The following is a 23,263-nucleotide window of genomic DNA, read 5'->3' on the forward strand; positions in this document are numbered from 1 at the left end:
ACAGAGATAAGCCTTGTAGATTTCAAAATTGTTGTTAAAATTTCAAATAAAAACACAAAATGTTATGTCAACAAGATTTTCAGACCTGAGCTAAGCACATCCCTGAGCAGTGATGGGATCCTCAGGTTCTGTGACAACATTGTGAGCCCCCCTGAAAATAAGATCAATCTGTTCAAGCTCAATACCCACAAATACAATCAGTTGCTCAGGTATGTATACTCTGAGGTTGGGTACTATGATGATTTTTATGTTATGGCTCTTGTAGGAACAACAAAAATATATTTTGTAGAATTTCAGGACAAAGCACCTGATAATATCATCACATATGAATACATAGAGAATATAGGATATGCATTCATCAAAAATTCCAAGACCTCAGCAGAAAAATCTAATTATATGAGCTCTATCAACTATGTTGATTGTTTCTCTACAAAAATTATATACAATTCAGAATCTGTAAATGCCATTGTTTCATGCTACCTCCTTTTCAGAACAGCAAAAAATAACACCGAGAGGGTTCTTGCAGTTGAGTGCTTCATGCAACTTGACAGATTGGAATATATTAAATTGAAAAAAATACCCCATCTCATATACAATATTGTTTTGGATGAAACAAGTGACACTGTAATTGTTCACTGTGTAATATCTTTGATGGGCCTTGAATCACATAAAAACAGTTTCATCTCAAAATTTGCAACAATCATAAACAATAAGGCTGTATCGGAATGCATTGAGTAATGGGTTTTCATGATTCTGTTCCTTGCATATTCATGCCAGTGTGTAATTATTAAATATGCAGAATTTTTTGACAGAAGAGCAATTTCAAAATACATCAAATCACAATCACTTATTGGGGATTTCAGGCTTAGGTTCTTGAATCTGTCCGAGCATGACCTGTTCTCTGTTGGGAATGAAACTGAAATGCAATAGGTGCTTTCAAGTGATTTTGCCTTTCACTACCTGTCCCTGAAATCCCTAAAAAGATTTGAAATATCCATGTTCAATACATGCAAAAGAATTGTTGGATTTTTTGTGCATTATTCTGTAGAGTATTATTATTGGCATTGTGGATTTGCAATATATGATGATTACTGGTACAACAATTGCAATGAGAATTGTTTTGTGTACAGAATGGACATAATTATGCCACAGAGTCTAAACTGGATCCACTATAATATCACCAACAGAATTTCTGTACCTCTACCCCTGAATCATATTGAATATGTCACCACAGATGAGGGCAATTTGTATCGACTTGAAGATTTTAAGCCAGGCATGAACAAATTTTCAAAATATACAAATTTCAGTGAGATTCTAATGTATATGTTTAGGCAAAAATTTAAAAATTGTGAGCATGAATGCATATGCCTGTCACTTGAAGCGCACAACATACAAAATACATGCCAATGTGACAGGAAATTGTTCACATTGCCACTAAGCTTGTCATAATGCAGAATTTTTTGACAGAAGGGGAATTTCAAAATACATAAAATCCGAATCACTTGTTCAAGATTTTAGGCTTAGGTTCCTGAACCTGTCCGAGTATAATTTGTTTGCAGTTCAGAATGAGACTGAAATGCACTGGGTTCTTAACAGTGACAAGAATTTTTAATACTTGTCACTGAAGGATGTAAGCAAGTTTAAAAAATTTATGTACAACAAGTTTAAGAGAATTTGTGGATTGTTTGTGCATCACCACACTGGGTAAAAAGGTAAAAAAGGTAAAGTGTTCCCCTGTGCATAGCACCACGCCATGAAGGCATATAGGGGGTGCGGGGGTAACGCCCCACACTTTCACCACACTGGGAGCTATTATTATTTCTGCAGGTTGAAATTGTTTGATGAATGTTGGTACAGCAATTGTTGTGATGGGTATGAAGATTATAATTTAGAGCTCATGGCTGATCAGAGCTTAAATTGGGTGCATTTTAAATTTTTGAACAGAATAATTTCCAATCCCAATCTGTTTAATAGGAATATTGAATTTGTGACCACAGATGATGGGCACTTGTTCAGTGCAGATGATTTCCACCCGGATCTTGTTGGGTATTTAAAGCACAAATGCCTGAATGAGCTTGTTCTGTATTTTCTGAGGCAAAAATTCAGAAATTGCAGCAGTAAGTGCCTTGCACTGTGCCTAGACAAAACCTCTTGGAATGAAACATGCAGGTGTGGGGAACAATTATCTAAGCTCCCAATAATACATACATAGTTGCTACAGTTCCAATTTTGCAATATTGTTCAGCAAACATGTATCCCGGGCAGTGTGATTTGGAAATAAATCGGGATTATCAGCAACAAAGGAACAATATTATTAAGCATAGTGTTGGGCATGCTCTTAAAAAATTAGAGCATTGCATTTTTGAATGTGCATTGTTTTAGAAGGATAACGCACAGCACTTGTTGCAATGTTTTTTGAGAGAAGGAATTTGTCACAATATACACAATCGGAATCACTGTTGGAAAGGTTCAAGCTTGCATTTTCCGATTTAAGTGAATATGATGTGTTTGCAGTTAGAAATGAGACAGAATTTAGGTGGGTGCTTGACAGTGACCATGAATTTGGATGCATACATCTGGGATTGTTGGGCAAGAAGGAAAAATACATATATCTGTTGCACAGGAGAATTGTTGGGCTGTTTGTAGGTTTTTATGATTGTTACAGAAAAAATTATTGGTTCACAACAAAATATTTTGAATCAATGTATTGTTTTCATATCCCATTTGACATATCTGAGAACTGGAAACATTTAAATTATGATACTTATTTGAAATCCTATGATGATTTTGAATTTGTAACCACAGATACAGGCTTGGTGTTTTCTGGTGCGGATTTTGTTAGAAGGGAAAAATATATCTCAGGGGTCATAAATGCAAATGAGATTATTCTGTATTTGCTGAGTTTGAAGATAAAATTTCATGATTTGAGATATTTTGAACCTTTAAACTGCAATTTTTTGCAATCTTCAAATCTCAACCTCAAATTCTGATCGGGAGGTACACAGAGCCATGTACAATTTCTGTTTATATCTACATGATTGCTCTCCACAATTGTGTAGGTGCACAATAGGATCAATGCTCATGTCATTTTTTGACAGAAGAGATGTTGCAAAATATATTAGATCTGAATCTCTTCTTCCTGATTTCAAAATTAGATTCTCAAAACTCTCAGAGTATGATTTATTTTCAATCAATAATGAAACAGAGTTCCACTGGGCACTGCACAGCACACAAAAATTCAATTATCTAAACTTGAGATACATCACTGATTTTGAGTGCCACAAGTATAATTCTTGAAGGAGAATTGTGGGACAGTTTGTTGTTTTTTTATTATTATATTGATTTTTCCTATTATGGAGGATGGTTTTCAAATCATGCAAGTGTGGGGAGATTCTATGTTTTGAGATTCTTCCCAATCAGAGCTCAAACTGGAAACATTTTAGATTTTTGATGATGCATCTGGATAGGTTCCAAAAGGCAGAATTTGTGACAACAGATAGTGGAATGTTGTATAGTGGTGCAGATTTTAATCATCACCTGCAATATTTTGATGCATACAATTCTCAGATGTTGAACATGACTGAGATAATCATGTATCTTCTTCAGAAAAAATTTAAAAATTGCAGCATTGGGTGCTTTAATAGGATAATAAAATCATGGAATGTATTTACAGAGTGTGAGTGCAGGAAACCACTAAGCTGCATGCCTCTGCTGTTGAGATAGCCCAGCCTAACATGTAATATTGTTTGCAGGTTGATTCAAGATGCAAACATTTTTTGAAAAAAAGGGATATTTCCAGATACATCAAATCCAAATCTCTTGTTCCTGAATTTAAATTGAGATTCTCAAAATTGTAAAGTGTATTGTGTGCTCCATGATGCTCACATAATTTGTGGAGAGGCATTTTATGGCCTGTTTCTGGTGCAGAGGGTCTAACTCCTGGTCTAGAAAATTACAAAATATGGCCTTGCAATCTAAATTATAGAGAGCAATCACACAAATATTTCCATTCAATTTTGTTTGGAAATGTTGATGACTGTTCAGAACAAGTATAAGAGAAATATTTCATGTTGTGTTTTGTATGGCATTTAGGGCATATTTTTGTGGGAGTTCTGCATTTGTCTGGATTACAATTCTTTTGATGCTTAGCCCAATTGGGGCTGGATATATTTTTATTGCATTGATTACAATATTTTTGATTAGGCATTTTTGTTGTTGTTTATTATATAAGATTTCCTGGGGTTCAAATCAAAATTCTATGCTTAATAAAAAAAATATCAGTTGGGTTCAGCAGTGTGTTTTGTATATTTAGTGTGTGTGTGTGTGTGTGTATGTGTGTGAATATTTTTGGCTTTGGTATTTATATAAAATTTCTTGGGGTTCAAATCAAAACTCTATACTTAATAAAAAATATCAGTTGGGTTCAATAATATGCTTTGTGTGTGTGTGTGTGTGTGTGTGTGTGTGTGTGTGTGTGTGTGTGTGTGTGTGTGTGTGTGTGTGTGTGTGTATCTTGGCTTAGTTTTAAGTGTATCCAAAAAAAAATATCAAGAGGGGCATATTTTTGACAGGATTATGGACAACAATCTGACAGAAGTGCCTTTTGTAAGTGTGGACAAATCAATCTGAGGGGGCTCATCATTTCACAGGAACTTCCCGAGGGCATTTTTACAAAAATCTTTGATTAGACGGGGTTCCACACTTGAGCAAAAAGCTCATATGGGCATGTTGAGCAAGTTTTAAGTGTAGGCAAATCTGCCTGAGAGGGGCTCATCATTTCTCGTCCTGGTTGTAGTACAAAACACACTACTAATTTATTACAGAACTTTTCAAACATCCGCAGATAATTATACATATAAGTAGTAACGACCTGTTTGTGTGAATGTGTGTGTGTGTGATGCAGTTATTTGGAAGGTTCATATTCCTTTAATAAATTCTAAGAGGACTTTTGAAATTCAGGAATGGCGCTAAAGTGGGTAGTGAGGGTTGGAGCCCGTCAAAATAGTTCAGAGCCCCCAGATATTTATTGTACGTACAGTAGACGCATTTCGACCGAAACAAGAGAAAAACGTTTGTTTTTTTCATTATAAAACTTTCATAAAAGGTCATTACAATGCTCAAGTACGTTTCCTACTTCAGGAAGATGTTACCTTATTACGATGCGTTCTAAAATCGTGAAGGGGCAGGGTAACTGCTTATCTACCTGGATCAACAACGGCCACTGATCATTTGATACTAAGAAATTGTTAAATTATGAGTCGCTAAACTTGTCACGAAATTGACATGATATTCTGCTACCTACCTTGTAGGTGGATTTACTCAGTGGCTGTTAAGTGCTCCCCTGTGCTTAGCACCACGCCATGAAGGCGTATAGGGGTGTGAGGGTAACGCCCCACACTTTCTTGATCCGGTCATGAGTGGGGGTGATGTGATCAGCATCATGCCCCTGACCGCCTTTACTCCCCAGGGTTTCCCCCAAGTACCCATGTTATTCGACGCTGGGTGGACGCCGGGGCCGCTTCCATCGTTAGAAAAGTTCCCGGATTTGAACCGGCCGGGGATCGAACCGGGTACATTCAGCATGGTAATCAAGATGTCCCGGGTTCGATACCCGGTGGAGGCACATGGCACAGTGGTTCGGATCTCACCTTAAACTGTAGGTCCAATCCCGATTAGCCTTTCTGTGCATAAAGAGGACTATGAGATTGTTAATTGGGTCTATAAGCTATGTATAGAGTTAAATGTGTACAATTATTATCCTCTGCAAATGGTGTTTCCAATTTCCGGAATAGATGTGAAAAATGAATTTTTGAAAGTTGGAGGACGTTCAACATCTCAAGAACCGTCAAGTTTATTTTCTGTTTGTAGTGATTGATTGATTTAGTTTACTTTACATCGCTGTTCTGTCACTTTTGCCTAATTGCGAAGATGGGGGATGAGTGATGATATGATGAAATTGATGAATGGACACACATAACCAACCTGGGATTCGAACCCAGGACCTCTGGCGTCGTAGCGCGATGTGCTAACCACTCCGCCATGGAGGGGCAGCTTTTCTAATTGTAGTTTCTCATTCGAGTATTTGCAATGAACATAATTGTCAGCGATGTTTTCTCAATCCTTTCATCGTTACATCGTTATTGAAAACATCCGAGAGGCAAAAATACGACATTAAGGAATTAAAAAACTACAGAAACTACCTAACTCTTAAATGTTAAGAATTAGAAAGATTATAAGTGAACCTCCCCGTTTCGGTTAGCGGTAATAATGATGCTTTGTAATCGAGGAGTCACGAGTTCGATCCACGGTTAGGCACATTTAATTAAGTGGCTCGGATTCCACTATTGGCTGTAGGTTTTGTCGCGATTAGCCTTTGTGCAACTAAACATTGCGATTCAGTGCAAAAAAGCGCATGCTTGGGTACTTTTATTCCTTGTAAGTCTAGGTCTACATGTTAATAAGTTATTATTTATGACATTGGAAAATAATTTATGCCGAGTGGCCAATTTCTATTCCATGGAGAAGAATCAGATGTCAAACACATAAAACTATTGGTAGTTATTTTCACTACTAATCACATCTGCCCAGTGCGAGAGCTGCAACTGTACCCATTGATTTATGTCAATGATATTGATAGTCAATGCTTTTGTCTCATAGTGTAGGTGAATTTGTTCTCTCAGTGTTACCTATGCAATAAAATTGGTAACATCCTCCAACTTATAAAAAATATTTTTTCACACTCGTTCCAAAAATAGTGACATGATTTACATAGGATAATAATTGTTAACATTTAGCTTCATAGGCATCGTATTATCATCATCGTTTGACCCTCCAACAACCAAACAGCAATCCCACAGTCACTGAACACATCCACCTACCAGATAGGTAGCAGAATATCTGTGATTTTTTGGCAAGTTTTGAGACTTGTGATTTAACAATTACTTACATAATCAATGTCCGTTGTTGATCCATGCAGATCTGCAGCTGCCACCTCCAACCACGATTTTACGTACAACACGTTGTAATAAACTTGCGATCTTATAAAAGCAGGAAATGTTCTCAACATTGCAATGGCCTTGCCCTAAGGGAAGTATTATAATGAAAAATATTACGTAAGATAGCTTCTAGTTCTTTTATTTTCGATCGAAAGGAGTCTACCGTACTATAAAAATCTGGGGGCTACAGGGAGCTTAGATCTGTTGTTGGGGTTTCATCCCCCCTAACCTCTTTGTAGCGCCATCCCAGGCTCTATGTATTTCGTCCGATGAGTACAAGCTAGCAAAATTGTGAATTTCAACAAGTTTGTAGATAATTCTGCAGCTGTTCATAAAAGCACACGTATTTCATTAGTTTCTTGCTGTGGTTCATTTTCCATTTTCAACAAAAAAATATTCACACTCTTTGCAATGAGGGGGGAAGGGAGATGTTGCCCCTTAATAGTCTCACTTAGAAATTTAGTGCAGAGGAATGTTATAACCGTTCTTAAACAACATTTTGCTTTTATTGAAATAAAAGTAAATACTATTTTCAAACCGACGAAAGTTCCAAGTAACTACGTGGGGGAAGGGTAGTGTATTACTTCCTATGTAATTGGACTCTCCCACTAGCAACCTATTAACACCTCCACATATTTTATTCTTTAGTTGTATTATCTGTATGTGTCTGCAGAATAAAATGCCCATATATTGCACATGAATTATGTGTAGTTGTTTTGAATTTGCGGTACTAAACCACGTTTATTAGTCTTTGAACGACAGAGATATAAAATAAAGCGCCAGCAGAGAACAATGGCGCCACTGAAGTTGAAATTCATCTAATAAAGTGATTTTAGGTGGGTCGGGATACACACTACCCTGTTTTGTGCCCATCAATGTAATAAAAACAGTGAGATGGAATGAGGGCTTTATTTCGTCAGCTGAACTTCTATCAAGGCCCTTGCTCCACATAATCGGAGGATCTGAGCACGCCTAAAATTCCTTATACAGAAATAGTGTTACATTACATAGTGTTATTTGTCGTATATCCAGAAAGTTGATTAATTAATTGATTTGCTTCATTTTACTTCGCTTTTTGTGCCACTTTTGGCCAATTTGCGAAGGTGGGGATGATTGATGATATGATGAAATTGATGAATGGACACTCACAAACATCCGCGCTCAAGCCGGAATTCGAACCCGGGACCCCTGGCGTCGTAGCGCGATGTGCTAACCACTCCCCTAAGGTGGTCGGCCTCAGAAAGTTGAAAGTGAATGAAATTTTTATGGTATGTTTTGTATGGTCATTATCAATAGTAAGTCTGTCATATTATTCCACTAAATAATGTCTTTGGAAAAGAAAAAAACAACATATCATTAATGTACAAGGGTCGTTCAAGGTTGACCGGGACTTTTATTTCTGCAGAGGAAATAGGTAGCAGAAGAAACACCAAACTATGTCAGTTTTTCAAAGTATTCTCCGTGCGCGCCGAGGCACCGTTGCCATCGTTCTGGCAGCTCCCGAATTCCTTTGGCGTAGAAAGAACTTGGTTGTTGTCGTAGCCACTGGAGGACATCGCTCCACAGTGCGTCGTCTGTCGTGAATTTCTTCCCTCCCAGATGGTCTTTAAGGGGTGCAAACAAATGATAATCACTGGGGGCTAAATCCGGACTGTAGGGGGGGGATGGGGCAGAAGTTCCCAGCGCATGTCGGCCAGAGTTGTTGTTGTCACATTGGCCGTGTGAGGGCGGGCATTGTCATGGAGAAGAATGACATTTCCAGACAACATCCCAGGTCTTTTCTTGCGAATGGACTTTCGTACAGCACCACTCAACAATGTGGAGTAATACTGGGCATTAATCGTGCTCCCTTTGTCCAGAAAATCCACATGGATAACGCCCTTCATGTCCCAGAAGACACTTGCCATGATCTTTCCAGCGGACGGCTGCGTTTTGCTTTTCTTGGGGGGCGGGGAACCTTTATGCCGCCACTCCATGCTGCGTCTTTTGGTCTCTGGGGTTGAATTGTGCAACCATGTTTCATCACACGTGATGATGGATTGCAACAATTCATCACCTTCTGCTCGAAACCGATTCAGAAGCTGATCGAATGTCAGCTGGCAGGGAACCCACCTTGCACAGATTTTGCGGAAGCGTAAGTGGTCGTGAATTATTGTCTCAACACTCCCGACACTGATATTCACCTCGGCAGCAATATCCCGTACTGTTACTCGCCGGTTCTCAAGAATCATTTGCTCAACACGTGCGATATTCACTGGTGTGACTGCAGTCGGGCGAATGTGTCCATGCGCTTCATTTGTTACCAGCTCCCGTCCTTCGCGAAACTACTCACACCGTTCGTACACTCTTGTCCGCGACATCGTTTGTTCACCATACTGTGCTTGCAATCGTCTGTAAATCTTAGCTGGTTTCACTTTCTCCTTCACGAGAAATTTGATTACACACCGCTGCTCCACAGCCACAGACACACTGCTTGCCGCCATGTTCGCTGCAACTGCTGCGCATGCGCGAAATACGTCATGCCGGGCGCTAGTTACTCGCGAAGGAATACATTACGTCACCCACACGTTTCACCATGATCCGGCTATTCATCGATTTTTTACGTACGAAAATCCCGGTCAACCTTGAACGACCCTTGTATTTTATTTTACATAAGACGTATGCATAAAAGTACTTTTGTATATGATGACACAGAACTATTTTATGTTGTGATTTATATTTGGGTCTGACTGTAATATATATATGTAATTGGTGAAAAAATAACGCAGTAAAGTATTAAGTAAATATATCTTATCCCCCTACTTACAAATCATGAAAGGGGTCAAATTCGAAATTAAATTGAACGGACGTTCAAAATGTGTAAAAATAGCACTATTTCCATAACAGATCATCTAGTATTTTTTACCATTGACCCTCAGAAATATCTCAAACTGAAAATGAACATTCATTGAACATATTTATGATCGACAGCTAAAAAGTCATTCATTTGTGTGACTGGTTGATAATCCACCACCAGATAGAATAAAGTCACCTTCCCCCTAAAAAAAATCCCTTGGTAATGGACTTTCGTGTTGTCACAAAAAAAAGTTATAATTTGGCACAATTTTTCTTTCGCATGCAAACCTTTTGTCCGTTCCCATTTGTGAACAATATACTGGGAAAATTCCCCGTCCTTCGCTGTTGTCATTGCACTACAACCCCATCGTTATATAGTATTAGGATATCGCGTAGTGAAGAACTGTTTACAAGCATCGCCCAAACCATTGATTCTCCCCCAAAACCTTTCCCTGCCTTTTTTTTCTTTTCCTAGCTCTCAGCATGCGGTTTTCTTGCCACTTGAGGAAGTGAAAGCCGATTGTGAAAGAAAAAAGGGACGGCCGAGGAGTGAGGGGGGCGGGGTTTATGAGGGGCGCGAGCGGTACAGAGGGGGAAACGGCTAGCGCGACCAGCTTAAAAAAGTCGAAGTTCAAATTTACATACATTGCTCTGTACGTCGAAAAGCTACAGACATTCTAAAGAAAATTCTGTAAGATCAGTTTCATTTCTTTGCTGTAGAAGAACAGTTGAAGCTTTCTTGTGCTTTAAAATGTTGATTTAAGTCATTACATACAATTGGCGAGCAAGTGACTTTTGCGAAATTGAGATAAGGAAAACTACGTAATAAATAATGTATTTAAAAAAAGGCTTCGCGATATAACTAATTTCATATTTGATCTTTAACTCAGTAAAATTTAAATGCCACACACTTGACTGTTCGAGCACAGAAGGTCGACGCAAGAACCTATTTTTTAGGTATCGTCACCAGCGGTGATATGGGCTCTTAATGTAAACACCACAATTTTCGCACTTTGAATGTTGTGAATTTTACGTAATTTAATTTACTAGTTCGTATTGGGGAATATATTTCAAAACCGTACGAAGAAGAATTTCATTAGAATATACAACTTCTATCATAATATACGGGTAATGCAACTTTATGCTAGTGAGTCTGTAAAGTGGTATATCAACTTCAAATAACATATGTTGTATACTCACATTCACTGCCACTGGTTACATGTGCTACATCTTTCAACAGTGCAGTATTATTCTCTTATTCTTTTAAGATAAAACATTATTTTCCCAAATCTTCAGCAGTTAGAAGCATCTAAACTTGCGAAGTGGTATACCGTGTTTGTGCAGTTGCCATTTTTAAAGATGCGATTTTAAGGATTGTGTGAGACCCCTTTTGCTGCTTTGGCAAACTGAAGACGTAAAAAATCTTTTGGTAGTTTCGAGTCGGAGCTGGGTAGGGAAGTGGGGACCTACTTAACCACCATGTGAGACTGGCTTAAGCATTTGATCATATTGGGCGACGAAACATTACATGTGTTGGGAACGGAAGGTTTCAACTGTGTATTAATTATTTCGCAATCCAACTGTATTCGAGAAACTCCAGGACAAAGGCATATCAAACATATTCCACTCGTGGATCTTCAAAAGGGGCTACTTCCTCCTCTGCAGATGAAACTTGGTCTAATGAAGAACCTGGTTAAATAATGGACAGAAATGGTAATGGTTTTAAATAACTACGTGAGGTGTTTCCTGAATTAAGTGACGCAAAGTTGAAAGAAGGTATTTTAATGTTAATGCTGCCTTCCTCCAGTCATTCCTTTTTATAATTTTCTGTATGGCGTAAACTGGTAATGTTAAGCATTGAAAAATATCTCAATGGATGAGGATTTATTTGCAGAAAAGCCGGTGTAAATATCTATTATGGTTTTCATGATATAAATTTTCAAAGTTTGGGTTGTGTAACTTTTGAAACACTCTGCATTACCATTAGTGACAGCACCTGAAGAAGGGACATGCCTCATCGACAATCTCCCCCTGCTACCCAGCAAACAAGTGAAGCTAGAAAAATAAATGCTCTTTTAGCACAAGCATTATTTGATTGGTATTTAGTTCTCTAATAAATGTATCTGCCAATCAGAGCATGTTCCTTCCTCCAACATTTTTTTATTCTGGTGCCAAGAAATTCAAGCAAAATGAAACGAAGAACTGATAGAACTGAATCAAAATGATGCAAACAGTAAAAGAAAAAAGCTAGGACAAACTAACTTGCAATGTTTTCTCCAGATACATTTTGCCTCCATCAATTCCAGCAGCATGTTCATCCACAAATGACCAATCCCTGATCAAGAACAAACATTTCTCCAATGTTGTTGTACTTGATGGCATGAATTCATCACACATGCACATCAGGAACTCCTGAAAGAAAATACAACAAACATTAGGATACATTGATTGATTGATTGACTGATTTATTAGCATCCGTTCAACTTTTACAAGTTTTGAATTGTCACATTGTACATGTAGAAACAGAATACATCTATAAAACTACAGGCATAATACATAATATAAATTACAAAAGATATAATAGAATTTGTGTTTGTTTCATCTTCTACGATATTATACGTACAAGAGCATCAAATAGTCACCTAATTTACATCTAAATAAATGGAGGCAAACTGCAAAAAAATACCATTGATAGTGCATGCAGTTTCATTTAGTCCTGCCACTTACGGTATCGATGTACTCTTGTACTGTGTAAAAACAATGTTCCCTTAGGAATATTTTTAGATTAACTTGTATACTGGTAATGAATATATGTCTTTGATTGCATTTGGCAACATGTTAAATAAGCGTATTCCATTATACAGGGTGATTTCGAACTCCCATTACAAACTGAGGGGGGTGAATCTAGAAGGAAAAACAAGCCGAAAGTGCCATGTGGCAAAATTACGAAAACGGCACCGTGTGGCTGCCAGAGCCGTGAGAAAATCGGTTCACACCTCTTTCAAAGAGCAATAACGTCTGAACCACGAAAGATACGAAGATCGGCTCTGGCGGAAGTGGAGGAAGTCGTATCCAAACAATATCAGGGCGTTGAAATTTTCGTAATGCGCAAGGGGAATCCCCAAAGGAAATGGGGAATCCCCACTGCATGTGAGCGGAAACTCGCGCAAAATGGAGAAAGACGACGAGGGAACATGCTGTCACAGGACGGTCGAAAAGTGACACATGGAGGGAGTCCCCAGAGGAGCGCATGAAGTGCGACAAATGGAACATGCTTGGACAGTGACTGTCGCGCATCCCAGATGGTATGCAAAACGGAGTGATGGATGTACACGTGCATGCTACGTGGAACGCAACGTGCAATTACAATTGCGATATGAACCACTACGTGCCCCCTCCCACCGGGAATTCGTTGAACCCGGGACCTCGGGAGTACAAGGTCAGCCGGAAGTCGGCTCTCTGAGGAGCAGCACCAAATATCCATGTGCGCCACGAATGCAGGGACACCTCCCTAAAAGGCACAGCCACAAAAAAAAAAAAAAGGAAAGAAATTGGCACGTACGTATGAAGGGTTTCACATTGGAATGTACAGTATCACTTTGGCGGAAGGAAAACAGAGAGTAGCACAAACAGATAAAAATCAGTAACACAGATATTGACCCTTTGTCCTGAAAAATAGGCAACTTGTGCTAAATATTGAATCATTGCTGCTTGATGTTTCTGTTCATTACCGATGGTATGAAGGAACGACGATGAACTCGGAATGCAGCACGTAAGCACTGCGAAGGACAGTATGAAAACATCCTTTGGCGTGTGCAGAACGGAAACTCACAACAGGGGCTCAATATGACAACCACCAACATCGATGCACACATTGTACCTTCGAAGAATGTTCTCATACAGACGATTGAAGACCAGTGGATTCTCTCGAATGAAGGCCGCTGCTGCCACAATCCTAGCAACCAGGTCATGCTCAGACTCGATGGGGGTTTCATAAATGAGACTCTTCATGCGCCCCCATAGAAAAAAGTCCAGGGGCGTTAAGTCGGGAGATCGTGGGGGCCACGGCACGGGCCCGGCACGCCTGTCATATCTGTGGGTCAGATGGTCCCGTACGTCCCGTGCAAAGTGGGGTGGCGCCCCATCATGCTGGAACCACATGTTTTGCCTAATGGCCAATGGCACATTTTCCAACATCTCGGGCAATGTCTCTTGGAGAAAAATCAGATAAGTACGATCTGTGAGATTGGTGGGAAGTACGTATGGGCCAATTAAACGACCGGCCAGTATTCCTGCCCAGACGTTGATGCCCATTCGCTGCTGGAACCCACGAGCTTTCGTTGCGAATGGGTTCTCTTCATCCCACACATGGCTGTTGCGGGAATTAAAAACACCCTCTCTGGTGAATTTCGCCTCATCCGTGAAGAGCACCAACTGTGGAAACTGAGGCGAATTCACGCAACGACGCACAAACCATGTGCAGAAGCGAACACGTGGTTCAAAATCTGTGGGACCCATGGCGTGCACCTTCTGGAGGTGATATGGGTGCAGTTGTTGATCATGAAGGACATTCCACACTACAGACTGAGATACACCAACATCCCGCGCTACGATTCGGGTACTCGTACCAGGGTCTTCGTGCACAGCATGAAGAATTGCCTCCTCCACCGCAGGCGTGCGCCTCGTCCTTGGGGCACCTGTGTCCACTCTACTCACAACAAATGTTCCAGATTAACGAAGACGACGGTTCACTTTTTCGAATATGGTGTGTGATGGCGTCACACGTTCCGGGAAACGTTCCTGGTACATCGCACGGGCAGCCCTTCCATTGCATCTCGCTTCCCCGTAAATGAGCATCATGTCTGCATACTCCTCGAAACTGTATTGCACCATCGTGGGAGTTTTCACGTCCACACACACCCACAACGTCGTAATGTTCCCAGAAGATACGTCGTATGTACGTACTCAACCAATGTGTCACGTCCAGCGCTCTCTCCATACAGTCTTGCAATACCCAGAGGGCGCAAGGGTCAACTTCACCATGGATAGCGAGTGACTCCTAGTATGACGTCAGCGCACACCTTCATGAATCACAGAGGCTACGAACGGGAAGGAACGTCAGTAAGTACGGGTTGGTCGCTCCCGTTCCATGTCCTTCACGTGAGAACGTTAATGACTAACGTCGGACTCGCATGGGATACCTCTACACGCTCTGCAGTAATGTATACAGAACAATACGAACGTGTCCCAGCATTCGTGGGGCACGTGGATACGTATTTGGTGCTGCTCCTCAGAGAGCCGACTTCCGGCTGACCTTGTACTCCCGAGGTCCCGGGTTCAACGAATTCCCGGTGGGAGGGGGCACGTAGTGGTTCATATCGCAATTGTAATTGCACGTTGCGTTCCACGTAGCATGCACGTGTACATCCATCACTCCGTTTTGCATACCATCTGGGATGCGCGACAGTCACTGTCCAAGCATGTTCCATTTGTCGCACTTCATGCGCTCCTCTGGGGACTCCCTCCATGTGTCACTTTTCGACCGTCCTGTGACAGCACGTTCCCTCGTCGTCTTTCTCCATTTTGCGCGAGTTTCCGCTCACATGCAGTGGGGATTCCCCATTTCCTTTGGGGATTCCCCTTGCGCATTACGAAAATTTCAACGCCCTGATATTGTTTGGATACGACTTCCTCCACTTCCGCCAGAGCCGATCTTCGTATCTTTCGTGGTTCAGACGTTATTGCTCTTTGAAAGAGGTGTGAACCGATTTTCTCACGGCTCTGGCAGCCACACGGTGCCGTTTTCGTAATTTTGCCACATGGCACTTTCGGCTTGTTTTTCCTTCTAGATTCACCCCCCTCAGTTTGTAATGGGAGTTCGAAATCACCCTGTATGTTACCCCTTTTTGGTAGAATGTGGTGCTGTGCAGTTCCATATGCAAGTCATTCTTCCCTCTTGTGTTGCATGTGTGGTAGTCCCTATTTACTGCATATATTTTGACTTATTTAGGTATATGCATGGAACTGGTATATGCATGGAACTGGTAAAATCTTTAGTTCTTTAAATAATGGTTTGCATGGTGCATCTGTTGGTACATTTGCCAGAATTCTAACTGTTCCTTTTTGTAATCTGAATAATGTAATGCTTCGTTCATGTTCCCCAGAAAATTATGCCATACCGCAGTACAGAATGAATGATGGCATAGTATAGTGTTTGTGCTCCTTCAGGATTTACTACATTTCTTACTGTTTTTATTGTATAACATAACCCACTAACCTTGTTTGCTGTAGCTTCAATATGTAGATCCCACTTTAAATTTTCAGATAGTTTGATGTTAGATACATATTCTATGCTTTGATTTTGGAAGTTAATTTCAGGTGCTTCGCTGCTACAGCTGTTGATTTGAAATCTGATTAATTGCATTTGTTTTTTTAGTATTTACCACAAGACCATTTCTTTCTATCCACTCCGAGATGTATGTGATTGTGTTCTTTATGTTGTGCTTTTAGAGTTCTGTGTTTGTTCCTGCTATGAGAACGCTTGTATCGTTCGCAAAGAGTGTTGCATTTGCATTGCCCCCTCCCCTGGATTGGATCCCACTGTAAACTATAGATCCAGTGGTGTTCCCACTGCCCAGTTAGATTTTTCTATCTTATAATTAAGTTTTGGGCTTTCTAAATTTATTCCCCATCCAAAAACACTGTTTATACGTAATTTATTTTCTGATATTTCAAATAATCTAACCTATCCACATGTGTTAGCTTTGTGTGTGTCGAAAATTTACATTTTAAGATATAATTGTCGACCACTTGACAGGCTATTGCATTCAAATTAAAATCAGTTAAGGCTATTTATCAAAATAAGTTTGGGGGGATTATGATGAACGAATTTGGGTCGACTGCGTCCAGGGTCTTGGGAGGGGGGTGCACCCCTGAAGACATATTCTCGTAATACCATAGAACAAAAGTTTTGTTTTTCAGTGCTCTATTCCAGTCTCACCCACAAATATGGGTACCTACAAGATATTGTATATTGAGGGCATGGGGAAGGGTTTCTGTGAGGTTCTTCCCTCCACGGCAGCTGCGGAGCTCTGGGTGTACGGGGCAAAGAGAAATGCATTACGCTTATGGGAGCATTATTTCATTTGTTCTGTCGAGAATATAAAACATCCAATGGCGTTGAAAAGTAAATGGACGGAAAAAGGACATTGAACAATTTCTTGGTCGTTGGAAAAGTCGAAACTCTCATTTGATTAGCCGTAACGTGAGTTGAAATTGAATCCCTGTGAGGAAAACATGGAATTCTGTAAATACTTAATAACCATATTATTCAAACATCGCGTGTAGCTTAATAATCAACTTAAAGAACCGCTTCCATACTTGCATACACTTGCATACTCTCTTCTACAGCCGTTTTCTCTCGAGTATCTATAACTTTTATTCCGACAGTAGTTTAAACTAATCATCTCATATGTATATTTTACACCATAATCGAACCTGGCACCCTTTATTGCAAGGCTAACATGTTAGGCACTACTCTATTGGGCAGGCCCAAGGTTTTTCTGGCATTTAATTGGACTTGGAGAGTGACGGCATTGGATAAAAAAATATCAATGCACCTAATTTCTTAAATATAATGCTTATTTGTGTGTGCAAAACTGAATATTTAATGGCACTGGATATAACAGGTACCACATGTTTGAATGGCAAACGCTCTAATCAATGGTGCAAGATGGCTCTTTAGACGCATCTATCTAAATGGTTATATAAATTTGGGGAAGATATTACGTTCGTTCTTGCCAAGTATGCACGAAAGTATCTTTCTCGCGAATTACTTCTCCAACGAGTATTACAAATCGGTCAGGATTAGTTACTTCTCTGTGAAGTTTGCAACTATGTCAACATAATGAGATAGCTCTCGCGTGGTGCCACAACGCGACCTGGCACGGCTGATTGTCTATTGGCTGCCACTGGGCTACCACCCCACCTCCTCGCTCGTTAACTGCGGAGACTTTTTCATGTCTCCTCGCAGGCCTCTGCTCTCAGGCCAGGTTATGCTGGCCCAGAGCAAGTGAGAGAACAGCTGGGGATCCAGCGCAGGAATTGAGGCAGCCGTATGCTGGAACGCTTACGAGATTCGAATCTCCTGGTTCGTAAATGTATTAATTTAACTATATTTTGGCAAAGCAAGTGCTATTTCTTTTCCTGAGGGTAGAGCCATGGCACGGTGGCTCTCCCCTTAGAGCCGCCGCTGGGTATATATAATATTTGAATTTTTGCTTGCAAAACCTTATTTATTCTACCAGAGTACACTACGACACAATAGTCTAGAAATGGATATACGAGTGTTTCAATTAATCGCTGTTTGATTTCTGAAGATAAGAGTTTGTTAAATTTATACAAGAATCTTAGTGTTCCAAAGGATTTATTGATTTGGCGGCTAATATGCTAATGCCATGACAGACGCGTATCAAATATTAGTCCAAGACTTTTAACTACTTGAGCTCTAGGTCAAGTAGTTAATGATATATCAGCATTAATTTTAAGGTCATTTGCATCACATCATGTTATTATCACACCAGAATCATTGCTTATGTATTCGGTACTTATGGCAATTTCTGTCGGATGGAAAGATTTAGTTAGTTGGGTGTCAGCAGCATAGAAATGTACGTTTACAGCATTTGACACTGACGGTAGGTCTGGAATATAAATCGTGAACAATATGGGACGTAGTATAGATCCTTCATGCACACCGGATGAAATATATGAAGTATATTAGATAATAAAGTAGGAGACAGTTTTACACGTTGATTTCGGTTACTTAGATATGAAAAATACCAGTTAAGGGTAGATTGTGAAAAACTGTAATATTTCACTTTACTGAGCAGTAATTTATGTTGCACCGTATCAAATGCTTTGAGCACGTCCAATAATATCAATACAGTGAGGAATTTCTTATCCATAGCCTGGAGGACGTCATTTGTGTTTTTCAACAAAGCCCTGGCAGTGCTGTGTGCGGGCCGAAATTCTGATTGTGATTGTGATTCACAGAAGATGTTGTTCATGGAACAACTATGAGCCTCCACCAGATAACTCTGTTGTAAATTATTGTTTTGATGGATGTCCACAAGGAATGAAGGAAAAAGAAACAATCGGGTGAAATGAACTAGTTGTGCTGTCAAAGAAAAGAAAGAAGGAAGGAGGCAGCATAAGTTTCTAGTAGTTGTAGTGGAAATTTTTCGGAAACTGGGCCGCACAAATTCACACATTGTCTGAACATGTTTGCAGACTTCAATTGGCTGTTGTTTTCTTTCTTTTTTTTTTTTTTAATGAAATTTCGTGTGAAATTTCAGCATGTTGATAGCACAGGAGTTTCCAGTTAACAGTTATGGAATTGAATCTTGACTGTTCTCACGCACTGTTGGCAGAGCGCATGTAGAATTTGCAAGAATCTATGTTACTCTCTTCGTCGAGAGTCTTATCAGAGATATTGTGAAAAGGGCATACGAACTTCGAGCCCAGAATGGATCTCTAATCGTATACACTGAGTCTGAAACTTCACAAGAAGCTAGCAAATATCCATGAGACTTCAACCATATCATTATTTTAATATTTGCGAGCTTAATATAATTTTGCTTTTTGCTTGATTGCTTTTGTATTTGTTTTACCAAATAATTCAAATGCGTGTATCAGGGTAAACCTTGAACTTGCTAAATGCTTTAATTTAATATTGTAATAGAAGTAAGAAAATGTATTTCTCTCGCTTCACCTTTGCAATTAGAAAAGTGTAATGAAAACCTGAACAGTTGTTTCTCACATTGTCGACAATGTTGTCCATGTAAACACTGATTATTGCGTTGTTACTTTGGGTAGTGTGTCGGCATCATGACGAAAGGGAAGAAGATTCCTTGGGAAGGGATTTTGCACCTGAAGTGACGTGGGAAAAGGAATTGGATTGTTGCTGTAGATTGTTAAATTCACATAGTGTTACGGAATGTCTAGGCTGCAAACAATGGTTGCAGGCAAGTATCCAATAGGGGGAGGGGCTCAGGAAGCTCGAGCCTCGCCCCGAAAGTTTTCGGTTTACACCAGATAAAATGAGATTTTTTGTTTCTTGTGATGTGAAATAAAATAATGTGACGATAAAGGAGAGAAATAATTATCGAGTCAAGACGAAAAATGTTCTGTAACCCTGTTATTGATAATATATAGCACGTATCCAAGGTCGCAATCAGGGGGCTCAAGCCCCTTTTAAGGAAATGTTTCAGTTTACACTAGATAAAATTAGGTTTTTGGCTTCTTGCATAATGTGACGTGACAATATAATTAGAGAGAAATAATTATGGAGACAAGACGGAGAATGTTGTTTTTATTGATAATAGCGCATATCCAAGGTGGAGATCAGGTGGCTGGAGGCCCCCCCCCCCCCCCATGATTTGTTTTTAGTTTACACCAAATAAAAATTAGGTTATTGTTTTCTTGAATAATGTGACGATAATTTAAGGTGAGAAATACTTATGAAGGCAAGACGGAGGATGTTCTGTTACCCTGTTATTGATAAAGCAGGTATCCAAGGTGACAATCAAGGGCTCAAGCCCCCTCTCAGGAAATTTTTCAGTTTATACTAGGCAAAATTAGGTTGTTGGCTTCTTGAATAATGTGACAATAGTTTAAGGAGATAAATAATCACCGAGGCAAGACGGAGAATGTTCTATAACCCTGTTATTGTTAATACTACATATCCAAGGTGGGGATTAGGAGGATGGAGTCACCCCCCCCCCCATGTTCTTTTTAGTTTACACTACATAAAATTAGATTTATCTTTTCGTGAAACATGTGACGATAATTTAAGGAGAGAAATACTTATCAAGACAAGACGGAGAATATTATTGCACGAAAACTTTTATTGCGCTTTCGGTGTTGTTGGCGCAGCTCTATGTAAAAACTTGTCAGCATTTGGAAGCTGCAATTGTATCGCCACACGTAGGGTGATTCATTGTATTTTTTTAATCTCTGGAAAGCGCGAAACTGAACGTTCTTGAATAAGAGAAGGAGTTGAACTACTGGCAATGTTAACGAATCGTTTTATCTGCGGAATGTTCTAGAATATAATGAGGATATAAATAAGCTACTTCAATTTCCTCGTTGATCTGTACAACAGAATCGGTTAATGAGAATTGAAAGGTACGTGTGACAGTTCAATCAGTTGATTAGTGATCAGTGAGTGTCCTTTGGTAGCTTTATAAGATCTAGTGATTCGAAAACGAAAAGGACTAAATACCTTAAAGTCAGGCGCGTATATTCTAGGCTACCTAGGGTATCGCCGAAGCCCAGATTAAATACAGAAAATAATCGACTATCAAATGTGACTGATGCTTCACTCTCAAATAACGACCGCGGGAGAAAACTATAGTATCGTATAAAACCCACGACTCCTGTGCACCGTACTCCCGCGAGGAGAGGAGGGGAGAGTGGACCATGCTTCCTTATGGCCCGAACTGAACGGAAGAAAAGGCTGCGCTGGGATTTTTCGTCCAAGGTTTGTTTTCCTTGTGCTTACTCTATACATGGGGATGGACTCCTCTCCTTTAAAACTACCACCAGACTTTAGCGGTTAAATTCTTCCCCGACCAGCGCCTGGAGGCGGTCGGTGACGTATTTGTAGTGGCTTCTTAGACAGGGAACTCTTCGTTTTACAACGGCGGTAAAACCTTACAGCGATGCCAATGCGCCAACCAGCATGGGATTTTCCCAGGTAAGGGAAATTTTGAAACTAAACTACTGTTACAGGAACGGGAAAAGAGTGGCTGGCATGTGATAGGGAATTTGTCCTCTAGGCCAAAACAACACTGTCCCATAGAACACATGCAGAACTCGCAGGCCGCTGACCTTCAACCAAACACGCTTTACGATGTTTTCAACACCTCTGCTGCTTTGTTTATCACTGGCTGGGGTAGACTGACTGGCCGGAGATGACAAAGGGCATTTTGCGAGTGGAAATCGCGTTGAAGGAAGTTTAAGAAAATTAGGTTTCTTAATGTGTGGATTTTTTTAAGTGTATTGAGTGAGTGAATTGCGTATACATGTTTCGAATGATCTGTGCTGCGTCGTGTAGTGAACGAAAATGAATAACATAATTAACGAACTAATGAGGAAACAATTTACTCTGCTTTTGCAAGAAGATAAACTTCAAATCGTGAAGATATGCAGGCCTCCGGCATCGCAAAGAAGAGAAGAATGGATTTGATTTGTTATTTTGCGTTGCTCTTCTGCCACTTTAGCTAATCGCGACGATGAGAATGGTGACGATACGATGAAATTCATGAATGGTCATTCACAAAGAATACCCACGTCCATGCTTGGATTTGAGCCCATGACCCCTAGTGCCATAGTGCGCTGTGCTAATAACCATTTTACCACGGAGGTTGCCAAGAGAAGAATGGAGTTCCTGTCCAAATTAAATATTCAAGGTAAGAAGTTTATTATGCGCGTATATTTTATTCTCGCACGTAGGCCTACATAAATATTTCACAATGTGGGCCTCTATATTTTATAAATAACCATGAAATATTTGAAATATTGTTTTTATATTAATGAAACTGATATTTTTATAATTAGTAGTAAATTGTAATGTATTTTAATCGCAATGTCACATCACCTTAAAATCCAAGAAATTGAACGAAAAAGACCCTCCCATTTGAACATTATGATAAAAAGAGATAACCCAGGTTTTGAACCCAGCATACGCCACTGCTTAAAGTATCGAAGTCTACTACTACGTAGTTCCAGTTCAGGTCCACAGCTGAAGACATTGACAACAGCGGAACTTCCGGAGCCTCAGTGTAGTGCTAGTTCGGGTCGAGGGCTGAAGAGAACGAAGGTCTCTCTCTCTAAAGTGAATATTTCAGCAGTACAGTCATGGAAAAAAGTTCTTCCCCATAAGGCTTTAATAGGAGCAAGTAATGCAGGAGGGTAGGCAACACATATTGCACCCTTCGATGATCGGGTGATTTTGCCTGTCTTAACACCGAGAAATGTGTTCCACGCGAAGGTCAACATGACAGGAAAGCAAAGAGGGTCACGTGACTATTGGTTACGTGGAGTGTTGTGCTTCTCCACGTCCCCAGTTCTTGATCCACATTGCAGAAAAAGTAGAGCTGCATGCAATATATGAAAATAGGTTGTTTTCAACTACACGCTTAATTATGATTTTCCCAATTGTAAATCTATCAGACGTGTCTCCCGATTTAGTCGGGACAGTCTTTTACTTTGAATTCCTGTTTTTTCATAGGCGTAACTTGACGGGAGCAGAAAGGGCATTTGTAATCCCCCCCAAAAAATCAGGTTTCTTAAAGCTGCTAAAACAGGAATTAAATACTATGATTTGACGCGTCCAAAAAAAGTATTATATTGAAAGATTGTTCCCAAATACG

General features: G+C 39.9%; 1 protein-coding gene across 1 annotated transcript in view; it reads right to left on the reverse strand.

Annotated features, from left to right (window-relative positions):
- LOC145996710 (guanylate-binding protein 7-like) overlaps positions 1–23,263 on the reverse strand; it is a 339,895-nt gene that overhangs the window by 157,322 nt on the left and 159,310 nt on the right. Inside the window, exon 5 of the mRNA XM_083133231.1 lies at positions 12,093–12,242. Coding sequence (XP_082989357.1) covers positions 12,093–12,242 — 150 coding nt within the window. The remainder of the gene's footprint in view (positions 1–12,092; positions 12,243–23,263) is intronic.

Source organism: Lepisma saccharinum, chromosome 13 (genome assembly GCF_977018435.1).
Source record: "Lepisma saccharinum chromosome 13, izLepSacc3.1, whole genome shotgun sequence".
Taxonomy (NCBI): Eukaryota; Metazoa; Arthropoda; class Insecta; order Zygentoma; family Lepismatidae; genus Lepisma; species Lepisma saccharinum.